This window comes from Hippoglossus hippoglossus, chromosome 4, assembly GCF_009819705.1.
Source record: "Hippoglossus hippoglossus isolate fHipHip1 chromosome 4, fHipHip1.pri, whole genome shotgun sequence".
In the NCBI taxonomy this organism is placed as follows: Eukaryota; Metazoa; Chordata; class Actinopteri; order Pleuronectiformes; family Pleuronectidae; genus Hippoglossus; species Hippoglossus hippoglossus.
In genome coordinates, this window is record NC_047154.1 from 7,678,887 (window position 1) to 7,697,425 (window position 18,539).

Here is an 18,539-nt window from a genome sequence, read left to right on the forward strand (position 1 = left end):
AAATATTAAAGTTAAGAAAGTTAAAGAAAAATAATGAACTTGAGTAATATTTATCCCATGATGAATGTTGCTGATAAATCTTTGTGGGGTTTGAGAAAAGAAAGGAAATAAAAACCAAGGGAAGGCCATTATCTTATGTTATTTATATGAAAGGTGAATGTTCTGATGCTTCTACTTTTGCATTACATTAAAACAAACAAATTGATAGAATCCAAAATAAAACTAATAATTAGTGTTAGTTTTTTGTATTATAATAAGCTGATTCTCAACAGGTGATGAGGATCCATGTTTTATATGTTAATGACTGAACTCTTAAGTATCTTTATTTTGAAGTAGTATATCGACCATCGTTTAGATTTGTATTTGTTTGGCACATTTATTGTGAAGGAGTGGCCCGGAAGTGTAGCAGTCACTGATATTAGCAGAGCTCAGGCTGCTGCTGTAGCTCGAATAGTGACGTTTTAACAAGAGGACGAAACGAAGACTGTCTTTCTCTGATCATTTATTGTAATGGCACATCAGCTAAAAGACAGAGAAGCTTACCAGAGACTGAACTTTCTGTACCAGGTAGGAAATGAACAGTAAAGCTACTTGCTAACCGAATGGCTAACGTGTTAGCCGTTAGCCACCTGGCTGTTCACTCACTCTCCTGGTTTTTATTTCCACAGGCCGCTCACTGTGTTTTATCTCAAAACCCGGAGAATGTGGAGCTGGCTCGTTTCTACAGCTTCACACAGAGAACCGTAGCGAGACGCCTGGTTCTCAGACAGTGAGTTTCATCCGTCTCTATATCACCCAGGGGGTTTGTGGTGCTGTTTGTAGTTTTATTTTGAAGGCAGGACTGTGAAGCTGTTTTATTTGTATCTTATTTTCAATTCCTTTAGTCCGTTTGATTTACAATAAAATGTTTACAGGTTTTTTACATGATCACATTTGTTGATGTAACTTGACTGGCTGGTTTTGATGGATCATGAATGTGAGGTTCTGATATTGTATATTTTCTTGTTAACAAGCCCCATGAAAAATCACTAAAACCCATCCTGAATTGATCCTAGTTGTATTAATTGTATCTGTACGTCAGCATATTCCTCTGTGTATTAATGCCACGAAAAAATACTAAACAAAGAGGCACACCTGAACTGTACAACATGTTCATTCTATACAATAAACACAAGCACTGTAGTTTATTTTTATTTTATTTTGTGTTTGTTCCATACTACCTAAAGCACCAAATATTTACTATCCTTTGCTGAGAATAGTCCCCAGCAAATCCACAGTTTACTCCTGCATGTGTAAAGTTCACTTACAACAACCAGCTTTTATCGGTAATGACTGCACTTTTTGTAATGAAACAGCATATTTTAAATAATATGCATTTTTGTAAGAACCAATGGATGAGAGCCACAGACTTGTTAGTTTAAGTCGGAACATTTTTAAAGAGGACAACTCAAGTCTTTTCAGGGGCATTGATGACAGTGAGAAAGACACAAAATACTGCCAGCTTTATTCTTTAATCAAGTTACATCTCTCCAGCCAGAAATGGGGTTTTCCACATCAGTTAATGTTTCATTTTTATTGCAGAGATCCATCAGTGAAGAGGACAATATGTAAGAAGTGCTTCTCTTTACTTATCCCTGGTGTGACTGCTACAACAAGACAACAAAGTAAGTTCATTGAGAGGCACAGTGTCATTACTGTAGTTTACATTTCCCATGTTACTTTATATTGCATACCAAGTGTAATGACAGATCTTAGGGGTTTATTTAGCTAGTTTATAGAAATAAATATCTTATTATGATTCGCTAATCTATTTTTTACTTTTGTCTTCTAAGGGAAAAAACGCAAGACTCGCTTCACCGTGGTGACGTGTCTCAGCTGTGGGCAGAGCAAGAAGCTGCTGAATAATCCAGATTATTGTTTATGGGTAGATAACCCCAAGGCTCAGATGGATCAACAAAAACCACCAGGTGATGAACTTCAAATGAACACTACACACTATCATTACATCACTATCAATATGTAAATTGGCTACACAATAATTTGAAATTAGAATGAAGCCACAAACGCATATTTTTAAACTTCCACTCAGGGAATTAATACTTTTTCAAATGTTTTGCACTTGGTACTGAATATTTTCTTTTATTCCCTCTTTGTCCACAGATTCAGGCCATTCTGCTCAACATCAGACAAAAAAAGACAAAAAAGCTGATGGGTCAAAGTCCTCTAAATCCAGCGCCACCCAGAGTAAAGACGGCACATAACAGCAGTTACTCTCTTCTGACCTCGATATCTTGATGTCTGATATTTCTTTTTTATAAAGTGTGTGCTGCTGTGTTGAACATGCAGAATCAGACGAAGTTGCCGTATATTTCTAAATATCAACTCTTCACTTCTGTTATACATTAATTTCATTCGGTTGATTTAGAACATGTTTGGCCTCTGTACCATCTGTGGCTTGTGTAACTGCCTGTTATGGTGTCATTCTTATTGATGCCACCAAATGGTCTTGATTTCATTGAAAATAGCAGACAAAAATAGTGAAAGTATGTAAATTTGAGGTATTATTATTAGTATTTATCACTATAATTTGATACTGTCTGTAGATGCTTGTTAGGTTGAGGTAAAAATATCTTGACTATTATCGATCTGCTAACTATTTTCCTAAAGGGCTGATTGTAGTTTCTTTTAAATTTTCTTCTTCTCTCCTTTGTCTCCTTTGGGCACTCTGAAACGAGTCTTCTGGAAGTAGAAAAGGTTCTTGGCAAAAATCCTTGGAATATGTCCCATGTACAAGAGCAGACCCAGGATCATGCCTAGAAAACAGACCAGTCACTGTAAGCAGCATGTTCACTTTGAAGAACTGACATGCATGTATATTGAATTTAACTATAGTTTACCTGTGAGCGGGCCCAGCCAGTAGACCACCATGTACTCTGTGAGGGTAAATCCAGGGCAGTGGAAGGTGAGGCCGTAAGACAAAGATGGATTTATATAAGCTGAGGTGAAGCCGCTGGCTGCAAAAAGGAAAATCAAGTTTGTTAGTTGTTCTTTGTTTCATTGGTCAAACAAGGTTGTTTTTTTTTATGCAAAAGAAAAGGGACAGAAAAAATAACTGTCCTATGAACACCTGAAATACAAAACTTTAAAGCTCTGAGGGAAAATGTTTGCATGATAAGAAAAGGACGAAGGTGGAGACCAACTGATTTAATCTAATTTATAAATTGGTTGTAAACAAGTGATTGAAAACATTTTGCGTGATTATTTCTGAGTTTCACAGTCTGAGTGTCCATCTGTTTTAAGTTTGCTCTTCAGTAAAAGAAAAAACTGAAGCACCACCCTTGTGGTGACTGATTCATAACTGGACATAACATTTTCTCTTATTGATAAATAAAAAGTTTTGTTGTAAAAGGGAATTTTTCGAAGTGTCATTTTCGAGATGATGACTGCTCCTGGTTCAGCTCAGATTTACCTGTATGGGACAGGAATGTGAGGAGGACAGCAATCAGAGGGACCCGGATCAAGGCAGATCTGCGTTGCAGGTTTAGATGGACCAGGTGAAAGATACAAGCACAAACACATTCTGTAAAAAAACCCTGAAGCAAAGAGACCAGCAGGGACGTGCTGCACGATGAAGCCATCAGGTTTTTGATCATGTGCATGTCAGTCAGCTCCAGGCTCCAGTAGTGCGCAGCAATAAGGATGGCTAAATGGGCCCCGAGGAACTGGGACGCGACCGACAGCAGAGTGGGAAGAATGGAGGCCTCCAGCTGCAGGAACCTCCGCACAACCAGGTTAGGATTCCCTGATGCTCCACCACAGACCACACCGTGGGTCAGCAGCACCACAAACAGCATGGTCACAGTCACATCAGGACCCAAGCCCCCAGCCCACTGACCCACCTCTACTATGGTCTGCACCTCCAGCCAACAGCCCACCAGCATGAAAGAGGAGGCAAACTCCAGAACGAAGCTTAACTGTGACCATTTTTTAAGAAGTGCTCGAACTGAGGCTGCAAAAATCACCAAAGCCACAAAGTATCCGAGAGATGCGTTCAGTCCAGACATGGCTCAGGTCCGATGGGATGTCTGCTGCTGCTGTTTCTCCTCAAAAAGGAATCAATGTTGGGTTTGATTCAACAACTGTGCTCTCTGTTTGACAACGTGGCACATGCAGAGAGACACCTCTTATCAGCGACACGTCAGGTTTTTCTCTCACAACCACCTGCCAAAATACACATGGGTCAGGTCAGGAACTGGCCTTCATTCACTGGTCATTTATAATTAGAGCAAAGCTCAATGCTCAATTTCCTCTCTAGAGGATTGTAGTACACTGTGAATCTTTTTTTCCCCCTATCTATTTGTATGAGAGGTTCTTTATTAATCAAATTGCCCCTTTCTCAATCAAGCTAAATAGATCAAGAAAAATTATGAAAAATGAAAAGACCACCAACTTCCATTGGATTCATGATTAAAAGGGTTGGTCGTCCAGCTAAAGGCAGAAACGGGCTGCAACAGATGCATCTGAGTCTGCAGCAGTACACTTGTGGTTTTTGTCTTAAAATTATGACAACTGTATATCCTGTGTTGCATGAAGACACAAGTGACTTTACAAGGAGCATCTGACATTAGTAAAAGTCATGTTAAATAAGATATTAGAGTGAATTTGTTCTGGTTGGAACTGATGGAGATTGAGAGGATTTCCCAGGAAAAATGGGATAAATGGCTCAAATCCAGCACAAAGCTTGTAGACGCTTAGCAAAGAAGACTCAAACCCCTAACCCGAACTGCTGCTGAAAGGATTACGACAAAGTTCAGAATTATAAGGTCAAAAATTTGTTCTGCCGACATCTTGTGGTTGAACAGTAAACATTACATCAAACACTAGTAAAAACAGAAGCAAAGATTATGATTAGCTGAAAAATACAAAATGATGATCAATCATCAGCTCCTGCTGTACACTAATACATCAAAGAGTTGTCACGTGTTTGGACTTCAAACACTTTTTTAAATGTAATGTAATGTTAAACATATATATATATATACCACAATGTATACGCATGTAATATGTTATAACATAGAATTTTACTTATACAGCATTTTATTATCATATTTATTGAATAACTTGTTTTATTTATTGTATTATGTACAATGTAAAGTATTCTTCAAGTATTTAATTGAACTTTTTAACAAGTGACATAAAACCCTGAATGTTGCTCTTCGTCCTTTTCGAGCGCTCCACGCACCGGTACCGTAACATCTCGAATAGACAAGCAGCGACTGGCCTGACGGGGAATTTTTAACAGATGAGGGTTCACTTGATCTCAGTAAATTTCTCCATCCAGCTCCTGCTTTCGGTTTGTAACAAGTGAACAAAGTGTGTTTGTGTTTTCAGCTCCGTGTGTGTGGGTGTGTGTGTGTGTGCGTGAGTGTTAGCCAGGTGTTAGCTACGCAGATACAATAAACTAGCACAAAAAGTTGGGTGCTATGATGTTCAGACCCTGAAGGGGCGGAAGTTGTGAAACGTGTGTGTGCGTGCGCATGAGCGAGTGTGTGCATGTGTGTGTGTGTGTGTGTGTGTGTGTGTGTGCGCGCGCGCGCGCGTGCGTGTGTGTAGCGGTGCCGTGATGGCATGGGAAGAGCCGACAGTCAGAGAGGAGTGAGAAGTTGTCGGGGATGGCGGACAAACCTGTGTTCGTGAAGCTGTTCGCCGCCGGGTTTTACGGTGTCAGCTCGTTCTTCATCATCGTGGTGAACAAGAGCGTCCTCACTAACTACGGGTGAGCGGCTTTTATGTCGGAGACGCCTCTATAACGGTTATTAGTGGAGAAGCTAACGTGTTAGCTAAGCTAGCTAGTGGAAGTTGTGTTGGCTGAAGTAGGGGAGCCAAACCCCGGTGGCGCTCCCTAGCTAACGGTAACTTTTTGGCTAGCGAGGACCCGTTTCAAAGCTGCATGTCTATTAGCAAGTTAGCAAGCTAATTGCCCCATAAGCTGCTAGTTTACATTGTGCTCAGCCTGTAAGGTTCACTGGGACTAACGGGGCTCTAACTGTTTGCAGGTTCCCTTCTTCAATATGTGTCGGAATTGGACAAGTAAGTTGAATGTTTCTCCCTCGTGTACATCAGCAAACACCACATTGAAAACAGGCAGAGCTTCAACCCCGTTTCCATTGAACGTGTGTCTGTGTGCAGATGTTGGCCACAGTGGTCGTGCTGTGGGTGGGCAAGGCTGCGAAGGTGATCAGCTTCCCGGACTGCGATGAGAGCATACCTCGCAAGGTGAGACGACCCTGTTGCTCTGTTTTTTGAATGAAACGTGTCCACTGCAGGCTTCCATAGGTGTCTTCTTCAGCTGGACAGTTTGTCCTAAACTCAAATAGATTCACTGTACCGTCGTGTCAGTCAACCTTAAAGCAGATGGTGTATATAATGCAACAGGAATGTACATAGAACAGCATTTGAGACATTGATGCAGGATGATTTTGTCATTTTGCTTTTGTCAAACAAATTAACTGTTGCATTGTAGCCCTGTCTGATGCCTACATATATTTTCCGTTGATTTCCAGACGTTTCCTCTACCTCTTCTGTATGTGGGAAATCAAATCACTGGTCTGTTTGTAACCAAAAGGCTCAAGTAAGTCTCCACCGCTGCACTACCCAGGCTGGATGATGCTCAAAGAAAATGTTTTTTTAGTGTCACTAACAATTGTTATCTATGTCCACCTCCGCCAGTCTGCCGATGCTTACTGTCCTCAGGAGGTTCTCCATTTTATTCACATTGCTGGCAGAGGGATTTCTGCTCAAGTAAGACAACTCACATTCCCTGTCATTTAAACTATGCCTTTCTCCTGGTACTGTATCTAAGGCTTTCATTTGCAGCTCAAAGTGCTCAGATTGAATTTAGTTGCTCTCCTGTCTCTGACCTTTGACAGGAAGAAATTCTCCAGGCCAGTCCAGCTGACAGTATTTACAATGATCCTCGGGGCGTTTATAGCCGCAAGGTAAGCTCTGCTGCATCCAGGTGCCACGGCAGTTAACCAAAGCAGAATTACCTTCACTACAAAGGCTTGTCCTGTCGTGATATATGTGCCTACTTAAGAGATATTGTCTTCAGGGTCATTAGACACATGTTGTATATCTGTAGTTAAAGGAGCTCTGCTGAAACAGATCATGCTCGCAGCTAAATTCTCAGTGACAGAACACTTCTTTACTCCCTGGATGCTTTTCCCCCCATCGTCTCCGTCCGCAGCGCTGACTTGTCCTTCGACCTGCAAGGCTACGTGGTCATTCTCCTGAACGACGTGCTGACTGCAGCCAATGGAGTCTATGTGAAACAAAAATTGGATGCAAAGGTATGAGGCAGCGGCACCACCTGATGAATAGTAACCATTGTTGGGCAGGAGCTGTTTTTGGCCTTGGGCTGGTGTTGGTGAATTTGGAGAAACTAAACTGTCCTTCAGCGTCGGGCTCAAAGGAACTCAATGTACACGGTTACCCTGAGCTGGTTCTCTTCACTCCTCACTAAGTGTATTTAATTATTGCATTGTTTAAACAGCCCTGCAGCTTTGTGGCTTGTTTTTTCTTCCTCATTTTAGTGACCTAGGTTTATTAGTCTGCTGATCTAGTCTGTCTAACTGTTTGAGTATCAAATCAGAAATGGCCTGTAGCTTGTTTTTCGTCAGTCTTTAGTGTCACATAAGCAAACTGCTCAGCTCTCACATTACAGCAGAGGCCGAACTGGATCCAGATTTAGTCTGCGATGTCTGCAGAGCACCATCTGCCAGCACTGAGCTAAACAGAGAGGTGTGTGTGTGTGTGTGCGTGACATTGTGAGGGAGTCAAAGATGGATATACACAAAACAATCACATGAATTCAGGTTCCTACAGGACCTTGAAATTCTTGAGAGTTTGAGGGAAAAATGGCATCCTTGAATTTTTTTAAGAATAGACACAAATATTGTCTAGTCTATGAATTTATATATTTCTACTGTCTCTCAGCTCTTCAACTCATGAACAAGTCTCTGTCTCTTGCACAATATTTTGTTTTGCTGAGCTGTGCAAGAAAATGCAAAAGACCACATTGTTTGCTATCACTGTAACAGCTCAGTTGCGAAGTGTTCACACCTTCAAGCCCTTGTTTTTTGGGGTGTGTGACCCTCTGTAAAGCCTGATAGTTCTCAATATAGATATTCTTAGCATTGTCACACTAATAAACCCTGATCCGTGACTTAAACTATGCCATGTTGGGTCCTTGAATTTGAGGGAATTATGCAGGAGGTGCTTGAAAAGTCCTTGAATGTGATGTCTGAGAAGGTGTGGGAACCCTGTGAATGCAGAGGTTCCAGGTTGTAAAGTGGGCTGGCCTCGCATGGCATCCATACGCTAGTTAGTGTGAAACATACTGGAAGACTTGTGAATAACCCTCTCTGTTCTCGCTGTGCTAATTTTTTGTGTTTCTCTCTCTCTCTCTCTCTCTCTCTCTCTCTCTCTCTCTCTCTCTCTCTCTCTCTCTCTCTCTCACACAGGAGTTGGGGAAATATGGATTGTTGTATTACAATGCATTATTTATGATAATTCCCACTCTGATGTTTGCTCATGCGACTGGAGATGTGCAGAAGGTAAGTTGTTTGACTCTCCAGTTGTTTGGTGTGTCCCCTCTTTAAGTTCTGTTTCCTGTTATATTCATTAAAACATCGCAACATCTTTTTTCAAGCAGAGGCTAAAACATTCAAGTCATGAGGTCATGGTCTTAGTGCTGGCCAGTTATTACAAGGTTTAATCCCAAATTGAAGTGAGAGCACATATGTGAAGTCATGGGCGTCCACTGTAAATATGAGCTGTGTGTTTGTTGTTCAGTGTTGGCAGAGACCTTCTGGTTTGCCCAGCTGGGGCCCAGCAGCCAGAAAGGCACAAAGCTGCTATTATGCACCCAGTAGAGTTATTACAGCAGTGCCTACAACTCCCCTTGCTTGAACAACCACAGCAGAGATACACACTACTATCCTTTAAAGCTAATGGAAAATCTGTGTTGAATTTGTGTTACGACATCAACTCCCTAAAATGCGACTAACTTCTTTGTTCATGAAGTTTGTTTTCTGACTGAATCATCAGACAAGCACTGACCTGAATTTACAATCTGTTTAGTTTCACCCTTGTTTTTATGTTTTTTATGTGCATGTGTCTTCACTGGTAGTGTTTGCTGTTTCTCACAATGTCCCTTTCTTTTCAGGCGATTAAATATGACGGTTGGTCCAACATGTTTTTCCTCACCCAGTTCATCCTGTCATGTATCATGGGGTAAGGCCAGATGATTATGTATGATGAGCATGTTTGCACACAAACAAGCAGGATTGTGTTCTGTACCAGAGTTGAACATCTGGATTGTGCCAAATTTCTCTTATATCAGTGGCTGAAATCTACACTCTCAGCCATTGCATCATTGTGTAGTTCAAATGACCCCACATTGCTTTAAGATTGTGAAATCTGATTTCATGCGCCAACAGGTGTTGAATTGAGAAATACGATCACATTTTGTTTGGCAGGTTTGTCCTGATGTATTCCACTGTGCTCTGCACACAGTACAACTCTGCCTTAACAACTACGATCGTGGGCTGCATCAAGGTGAGCTGCACGTGTGTGTCAAGTCACAGTCACATTACATGTCATTTAGCTGACGCTTTTATACAAAGCGACTTCCAATTAGCACATTCAACATCTATGAGGGGCCATTCAGGGCCATTCAGGGCTCAGCATCTTTCCCAAGGGGGTTCGAGCTGCGAACCTTCTGGTTGGAGGACGACCGCTCTACCCCTCAGCCACAGCCTTTACACAAACTTTATTGATTTTTTTTTGCTGTTTTGCAGAATGTCCTAGTGACATACATTGGGATGGTGTTCAGCGGAGACTACATTTTCTCTTGGACCAACTTCATAGGTTTAAATATCAGGTAGGAAATGGGTTCATTTGCTTATGTTTGCTTGAAATGCTCAAAGTCTTATGTATGTAAATGTATCAATATTTGTTTGTTTGTACATATACATGTACAAATACATCCAGGGCAGGACTAAGTTGTTTTTGGGGGCCCTAGAAGAACATTTCCCCAACACAAATAATAATGCATTGCACTTTTCACCATGTTTAAAATGTATTATAAATATGTAGTTTTCTTTCTATAAAATAAAAGCATTACAAAATGACTAATTTATGATTTTAGGTTCATAAATAAAATATGGCAGAGTGACCTCTACAGTTGTAATGTGCTCATCAGGGGGAACCTGCTCCATCAAAGAGCCTGAATATCTTATTATGAGCTGTATTGGATTTCTTTAACCAATCAAACCTGCCCCTCAGCTGTGTGAAGCTCACCTGTTCCTGAGGACAAGACATGTTTATAAAGAAGGTCACCTATATTACATTTTCTTAGTATTGGATGTGTTTTGGTGTTTCTCATTGTAAACATTGAATGAGTCCGACTGATCCTCCCTCTAAATGTGAATTTTTATCGGATACTGTTTGTGGTGAGAGAAGAACGAGGAAAGCTGATGTTAATGTGTCAAATAGCTGCAGGAATTTAAATGTGCATGCTTATTGAGAGATGGGGCTTGTTTTATGACTGATGTGTTGTATCTGTATTCCTTCTAACAATAATCCAGACACTTGATATTGAAAACCAGTCTCACATTCAATGTTTTACAAAGCTTTGTTCTCCTGCCTCTCACTTACTGTTTACTTAATGTCTGTGAAGTGTAACCCAGTCGCTCTCTGTGTGTGTTGCAGTATTGCGGGCAGTATGGTGTACTCCTACATCACGTTCACAGAGGAGCAGACAACCAAACCAAGTGAAAGCAACAAGCTGGACATCAAAGGCAAGGTGGTTGTATGACAGAGACACTGGATTTAATTATTTTTATGCTGACGAACAGGAAAACTCTATTTTTAGTACGACTTTTATTTATGGACTATTTTAGAGACAAAGCTGATGGAAACGGTGTTATGGTGAAATCCTTCACCATGACTCCCCCTGCTGTTGCCATGCTTAGGAAACCCTCCAGTGGGATTGTGGGTTGATTTCTATTTTTTGATGTAGTTTTCTTTTTAAATATTTGTATTTTGATACTGTGCTTGTGAGTATTAAGAAGAAGGGAAACAGGGAAGCAGTGTTATTTATGTTAGAACATTTCCTGACAGTTTCGACAGACTGAACATTAAATGTTGGGATGATGTAAAGTTTCCTGAACACAGGAGCGAACAGCTGGGACGGCCGATTGTTAGAAGCATGGGTGTTTACTGATGAATCGCGGGAATAGTATGTAACGCTTATTTTAAAGGCACACTCCTTGTTTTTGCTGTTTTTGCTGTTTACAAGAAATGTAACTATAGATGCCTTCTAAGAACAGTGAGATGCACTGGCACTGTCATTATCTGTTATTTCGGATTTACGTACTTTATTTTTTTGAGTTTTGTGGATACACTGTTACAAGCATGTTACAGACGGACGGTGAATGACAGTGATCAAACCTCATCCTATAAACAAACAAAGTGGATGTGCAGTGGGCTGTCGATTCCCATCAAGGATTGTGGCTTTTAATATTGTTGCTGCCTCCTCTTGGGAGATAATTTAAAGATAACGGTTTACATTTTTCAGATTAACAGAATGTTTGTTGTGGATGTCAGTGATTCTCTCTCTATGCAGAATTAACAAACAAGGGGACCCATTTCTTTTCTTTTTTGACACAGTGTTATGGCACTTTTAACTGAGGTAGCTCCTGCTGAATTGCCTCACCTACATTTATATGTTGATATGAGATTATTGTACCTGAAATGTAAGTTTTAGGTTATTTCAAGAGAAACGTGGTTATCTTAACCTTAAGTAGTCAGGTACGAGTGTTGTCTTTTCTTTTTTTTTTTACATTTTTATCTACATCATTTTATATTTATTACTTTTTTAGACTAATATCCATTTTTATAGATGGTGTGACTTGTTAAGTGTGGATGGTGATCTCATCTCACAGTAACGATGCATTTTTAGCTGGAACAATGTCATGTATTTTTACATTAAAACAAACCTGTTGACACTATGGACTCCTTGTAATTTCATGGTTTGGTGCTAGGATTCATTAGTTTTAATACATTTTTGTACTTTCTCAAATTCCTTGTAATATAAAAATGTATTTACTATTGATACTTTAAAAATTGTTCATTTATCTATACAGTCTATAGAAAGTCTCTGTTTGCAGCTGATCATAAAGGAATGGTTCTCTCTGCTGTCATACGTGGCAAAACATGACATTTCATTTGATGAAATCATAGTTTTAAGTATGACCTACACACCAAGGCTCAAATCAAGCTTGCATGTATCTGACTAATTTGTTTTAAAAACAAAATGATTTCAGTAAATTTCAACATATTCTGAGACTGTACCTGTGAGAACTGCATTTTATCTTTAATGTTTTCTTTTCTGTTTCTACCACTAGGAGGCACTAAAATCAAACATTTTTCAAATATTACAAAGGCAAATATAGAAATCAGACCATGTGAGCTGAAGATGTCTTATTTACAGTATTGCCTCACTTAGAACAAGCAGCCGTACACAGTGAGCACATGTGGACTCACTAATAAGCAGTATAAGACTGCAAAGGGCTAAATATCTTCACTTTCATCCGAAACATGTGAACATCCTCCAAGAGACTAAGATAAAAGTATATTCAGAGACAAAAACAGAATATGTGCCACTGAGTTTACTAAGTAACAAAATTTTCTCTTGATCGCTAACATATAGACAAAAATTTAATTAAATTGGCTGAAGATAGATTTGAGAACTTGTTTTTTATACAAAACATAGAACCAAACATTCAACATAGAACCCAAAACATCTCAATACAAACCCACTACCATAACAATTTCAACCCATTATCTTTAACATCCTTAAGAAACTTATGTCAGAATGTCTAAAACTTCATATCCACAAAGAGTTTTTATGTTAATATGGATGTATCCAACGTTAATTAAATTAGCCGAGCCAATGGGCCACATCATAGACAAACTGAGTGGAATTTAAAACAACCAAGTAATATTATTGCATTGTTATTGCCAGTAGCGGCAGATAATAAGCACCTTAATCAGTCCAGTCTGAACTATTAAAAAGAAGAAGAGAGAGGAACAGAGTCCATATCTGCCCAGATTACAGCTGTTCAACTGTGTTCAAGTATTTTTCTACTTTGGTATAATGGACGTTTCTCACAGGCACAAACACAAACCAGAAGAACAGAGGTCACAGAACTGCAGTATCACTTCAGGAGGAGGTTACAACAAGGAGGTGCTGTCAGAGCAGGAGTTAGTCAACGTGCACAGAGACAACACATTATAAAACAAACAAACCACAGATTCTACTACAATGGACTGTGGCCAAAAAAGGCTCTGACACCTGAGAACATTATTGCAAGAGCACATTACCCATACTTGTACGAGTACAACTGAAAAAATGATTTAACTTTAATTAAAGATTGTCTTTTTTATGTACAGTGGATGAAGGTTTGTAAAATGAAGCACAAAATCCTTCACCAATATATATAGTATATCTGATGTGATTTTGAAGATCATCCTGGGTGTTGACTGCTGGAAGCCATTCATGTTTTCAAACAGACTTTTGCCCGTGGTGCATTCCCTCTCAGCCACAAATGAAGGCTGAGCTCTCACAGCAGCATATAGCATTGCTAAATAATGCTATTAATTTTATTTGCATAAGTCCTATCTGATAGAAGCCCCGGGCTTCAACAAGTGTCTGTCTGCATGATGTTTTCTTTGTTAATGTTAAAATATACCAGGAGATGCAAAGAGTAGCGACAGCACAGACACAGGAGTGGTTGTGAGCTGCCGGAGCTCAGCCTTTCACGATAAATGCATAATATGAAGTGTTAGATCATAATGTAAAACTTGCAGACACCAATACATTATTTTTCTAATACAACAATCAAATCAATGGTGCCAGTGTGTTTTGTATGGATTGCAGTAGTAATTATTTACCATATACTTTAAGTTTTTTACCTATTTTTATACCAGCAGCAGCAGCAACAGCCAGGAGAGATAAAGATAGTGTAACTTTCAATATTACTTCAGGTAAGCCTGATAAACCTGTGACACAACACTGTGAGCAAGGTATAAAAACTCCACCCAAACAGGGAGAGCAGGACTGAGCAGCAAAGCAGTAGTTTTATTACTTAAACATGCCTTTCTGTTGCTTCGATTAAAAAGCAGTTTAGTGCATATTCAGTGCATTTGAGCCATTTTCTGTCTGCATTGTCTCTGGGATTTTAAAAGCATTCCCTTTTATAGATTCCTATAATGTACCATATTATCAAGGTAAAGATAACAGTGAAAATAAATTGTAAGGCACCAGCCACCAGCCTCAGCCTTTCACGAGGTGAAAGATCAGTCATTAGGCTCATTGCAGGAAGTGATTTGTCTCCCTACAACATTTCAGAGAGAAATTCAGCTTGACTGACTGTGACTGTGTCAAAACTGACAAAGAAGTGGGAATGAAATCTCTGCATGGAAGATAAATCCTTTCATTATTCTTCAAGATAGAAGAACATCGGGACAAACAGATTTTTTCAATCCATTTTCATTTTAAGGCAGATGTGGAAAGACAGACCTTACGTGTTAGATATATAACTTATGGCTTTGATACAAAAGGTTTCTAGATTGGTAAGAAACGGACAACTTCTAAGCAATGTTACAGTCCAGCTGCTGAGTGTCAGTTTTACAGCGTGGCGAGGTTCTCGGCCAAGTACCAGAGACTGTAGAAATTGCAGCCAATGCAGCAGAGGTTACAGAGGGAGGACAGCAGTCTGTACAGCCACAGGCGACTGCTGAGGTGTCTGTATTTGACATCCGACTCACACAGCTTGGCGTAAGCTTCACGGTTAGACGACAGGCCGATGTCCTGCCCTAGTCCGCACGCCTGCTCAATGAGGTGCATGTCTGCCATGATCTCCGATGTCATTTGGCCAAACCATTGGGCGTTGACTGCCGCAACCGTCACCGACACAAAGAAGATGAAGATCTGGTGGGGAGAGAGCAGAAGTGCACATTGTAGTATGACCACAAATGCAGGTTAAGTGCAATGTGAGGATGTGGAAGACACTACACACCTGAAAGGATTCTCTGTCATCCAGCATGTCGCTGGGGTGATACACAGCGTAGATGGTGAGGTTGAAGAAGGCACAAGCTGAACCCAGGTGGAGGTAGAACGGGACAAGGCGACTCTGAATAAACCCGTACGTGTGTCTGCTCAGGTGGCTGTCCATCACAAAGCCTGTGCAGAAATCACAGCAACTCATTAGCACTGCAGTAAACTTCTTACAGAAAAACACTAATTCCTAAGAGTTGCTATAACAATTTCCTGAAAATAACAAGGTTAAAGTTTCCATTTTTGACTTACAGCTGAAGTTAGTCATATCTGCATAAGTTTACTCAAATTTAAGTGCATACATCTTAATCACATTATGATTATCAGAGATTTCGTTGAAAAGTTCAGGAACAAATTGCTTGGTGCATGCTCGACTTTGCCTGTTCCCTCTCTAAGGTGGAAAGTTGACCATTTTACAAATCTACCACAGCACTAACATTATACAAATATAAGCTTTGTAGTTGAATATTGGCAGGAAGCTCAGATGTTGTAATGTACTGGAGGTCAAGGGGTCATTTTCAGTTGATTACATAGGTGCTGCTGTGTAGCATGTAGAAAGGGACGTGAATGGCACATCTCTAAGTGCAGACACTCCTTAAATTATTACAAACTGCATAATCGTATTCACTGAGCTACAACAAAGGAAAAATCGGAGCTGGAATGTAGGTGAAAGGTGGCCGGCTTTACAGGTGTAAAGATCACTGAGGTCCTGTTCACACCTGGCAGAGGGAGACACTCTGGTCCAGACATAATTGAATACATATAAAAACATGTGTGAGGACACACTAAAAACACCCTGAGACATATTCAGTGGTGCCTGGGGACCACACTGAAGAACTACTTCAGACAATGATTGGGTTGTTCATATAGCATAACCACAAAACCTCTAACCAGTTCCCAGCCTCTCCCACTCCCTCTCTATCAACCCCTCACTCTTTCTTCCACCAAGTAGTTTATGTTTTCAGTGTTTGTTTGTTAGCAGAATTATGCAAAACTACTGAACTGATTTCAATGAAATTGTCTGGGGAGGTGGGATGCGACCCAAGGAAGAATCCATTAACAGGACAAAATTTTATATTAATCATTCAATTTTGGAGCAGATTTGATTAAGTGGGCAGATACGGATCCAGGTTGTTGTTTTTTTCACATTTTTGAGAATTTCTCAAGAAATAAAACAGTGATCTTTATAATATATAATCACTTTTATACAGTGTGTGATTGGTACCAACTTGAAATAAAGGTGACCCAAATCTGCATTCCCCAGTAGGTGGAGAGCAGCAGCAGCTGCAGCAGCTTGACTGAGAACGTTGGGTCCTGGTCGGTGGACATGATTCCTCCTCAGCCTCTCTCTTCTGCGTCAGGACTCCACTGTCGTCTGCAGCAGCAGCAGCAGCAGCAACACCGCCACGTGGGGGGGAACTAGCTATGCCTTGTCTTGTAGTCTGGAGGGCACTTGGTGCTCCACTTCAAAGAATTCTGCAAACATAACCAATCTGTCACAAGGAAAGTGTAACAACATGTAACATTTTATGAGCAATGTGATTGTGAGCAGTGACAGTGACAGTGAGCTGCACCTTTCAGCCACTGCAGTCCCAGATTAGTGATGTGCAGACAGAAACACAGTCCACATGCTTCAATGTGACAGCTCATCATCTCAGCTCCCAAAATCAATACAACTAACAAAAGCTGGCTGTTTGACTTCCGTCACTTTTATTAGTGCAGAAGAAAAGCGTGTGCAACAGATACTTCCGCATTGTTGTCAAGGAAACTGGGGCTGATGTCTTAAAGGGGACATAGCATGCCCATTTTACCACAAGTTGATATGGTTCCTTGGGGTCTTAATGAAATGTCTGTAACATACTTTGGTCAAAATACCACAAGGATCATTTAAAACAGCACCCTTTTTACCCTGTCTAAAACAGCCCTCCACAGAGTGACCTGTTTTGAGTGCCTGTTCCTTTAAATGCTAATGAGCCAGCTCCCCCCTCCCCCTCTCCCCCCATGATTTTAAACGATATAAATTACATATTTTATATGATATAAATTATCAAATATGCATCCCATACTTTGTATTCCCCTTCTGTTGTCCTGGAGTTTTAATTTTCCCAATCACATAATTAAATGTCCCCCTCTGCCCATCCACTACAAGCACACAAGCAGACAGACAGAGAGAGAAAGAGAGGGGTGGGGGGGGCTATGAAGACCATCATTTACCCCCGAACCCCGACATTCAACGGGTACAACAACAAGCGGAGAAAGCAGAATCGCAGGCTGACCTTATATATACAGTCTATGGGGCTGACCAGCGGAGAAATGCACGTCCCGTGTGAACAGCCAGGCGGCTGCGCGCTTGAGGGGGGATGGGCCAAGGCCATGTAGGGAGACAGTGTATTGTTATGACACAATACACAGGAAGCTCATTCGAGTCACTCAAGCATGACGTTTCTGACTTAGAGGAACCATAACAAAACGCGCAAGTGTTTTTTTTTCAGAGTTTTTGGGTTGGTAGACATGCCAGATACCCACATTAACCTGTAGAAGCACTAACAAAGTGGAATTTGCATGATATGTCTCCTTTAACCTTACAAGCAGCAGAGAGAGAGAGAGAGAGAGAGAGAGAGAGAGAGAGAGAGAGAGAGAGAGAGAGAACGCATTCCTGCAGTGTTTATACTCCTGAAGTCTACACACACACACAGACAGAGAAAGAGAGAGACCGATGCCCACTGCTTACACGGCTAATTTAAAGCTAGCTAAAACTCTCAGTTTGCAGGACACACACACACACACACACACACACACACACACACACACACACACACACACAGGGGCGTCAACAAACCTTCAAAGTCACCTTTTGTAAGCCCCCGGCTCAGTAGTAAAATATCACCGTGTTGCTAATGGAACTTCCCCGACTAGTTGCTAACAGCTAGCTAAAGTTAACCTCGAGTAAAGTTAGCTTGACTTGGAAAACTATTTCTGTTGTATTTGCACTTTCCTCTAAGACAGCAGCTGACACACCACTGAGCAGACATGTTTGACAGTGAGAAGTCAGAGGGCAGCCTACCTGTGCTTACAGAAGCAGGTGGTTGTACATGTGACGGTGGAGCTAACTTCAGAAGCCGAGCTGCTAACTCACTGTACAGGCGGAGAAGAAGGAGGCGGAACAGCAAGTGTCAGGATGTGCTGAAGAAAAGTGTCCACTGGTTCCCCTCAACCCTCAGGTAACACCTCCCGCCACTGGGGAAACACGTGCTGCCTTTACGTAACTGCGAACGTGAAGAAGGAGACTGGACGCTCGGTGGGTGTTGCTGGGAGATGTAGTATGAAGGCTGAGGTCTACGTGCAACACACGTGT

At 40.8% G+C, this 18,539-nt stretch overlaps 4 protein-coding genes across 4 annotated transcripts; 2 read left to right on the forward strand and 2 right to left on the reverse strand.

Annotated features, from left to right (window-relative positions):
• The first annotated feature begins 129 nt into the window (after window positions 1-129).
• rpp21 (ribonuclease P 21 subunit) lies at window positions 130-3,047 on the forward strand. The gene is made up of 5 exons (XM_034582368.1): window positions 130-567; window positions 669-769; window positions 1,582-1,664; window positions 1,833-1,967; window positions 2,161-3,047. The coding sequence occupies exons 1-5, from the start codon at window positions 511-513 to the stop codon at window positions 2,259-2,261; spliced, it is 477 nt and encodes a 158-aa protein (XP_034438259.1). The 5' UTR covers window positions 130-510; the 3' UTR covers window positions 2,262-3,047.
• On the reverse strand, window positions 1,183-4,139 carry aqp12 (aquaporin 12). Its single transcript, XM_034582363.1, has 3 exons — window positions 3,470-4,139; window positions 2,898-3,014; window positions 1,183-2,813 (listed from the first exon to the last, which is right to left on the reverse strand). The coding sequence occupies exons 1-3, from the start codon at window positions 4,062-4,064 to the stop codon at window positions 2,686-2,688; spliced, it is 840 nt and encodes a 279-aa protein (XP_034438254.1). The 5' UTR covers window positions 4,065-4,139; the 3' UTR covers window positions 1,183-2,685.
• Window positions 4,140-5,554: 1,415 nt separating this feature from the next.
• Window positions 5,555-12,072, forward strand: slc35d1a (solute carrier family 35 member D1a). Its single transcript, XM_034582362.1, has 12 exons — window positions 5,555-5,776; window positions 6,057-6,090; window positions 6,190-6,276; window positions 6,564-6,631; window positions 6,730-6,801; window positions 6,930-6,998; window positions 7,247-7,349; window positions 8,523-8,615; window positions 9,227-9,294; window positions 9,540-9,618; window positions 9,861-9,943; window positions 10,774-12,072. The coding sequence occupies exons 1-12, from the start codon at window positions 5,673-5,675 to the stop codon at window positions 10,877-10,879; spliced, it is 966 nt and encodes a 321-aa protein (XP_034438253.1). The 5' UTR covers window positions 5,555-5,672; the 3' UTR covers window positions 10,880-12,072.
• Window positions 12,073-12,803: 731 nt separating this feature from the next.
• On the reverse strand, window positions 12,804-18,369 carry si:ch211-121a2.4 (transmembrane protein 205). The gene is made up of 4 exons (XM_034582364.1): window positions 18,249-18,369; window positions 16,414-16,660; window positions 15,147-15,310; window positions 12,804-15,058 (listed from the first exon to the last, which is right to left on the reverse strand). Exons 2-4 carry the CDS (start codon window positions 16,511-16,513, stop codon window positions 14,756-14,758), a joined length of 567 nt encoding a protein of 188 aa, XP_034438255.1. The 5' UTR covers window positions 16,514-16,660; window positions 18,249-18,369; the 3' UTR covers window positions 12,804-14,755.
• Between the last annotated feature and the right edge of the window lie 170 nt (window positions 18,370-18,539).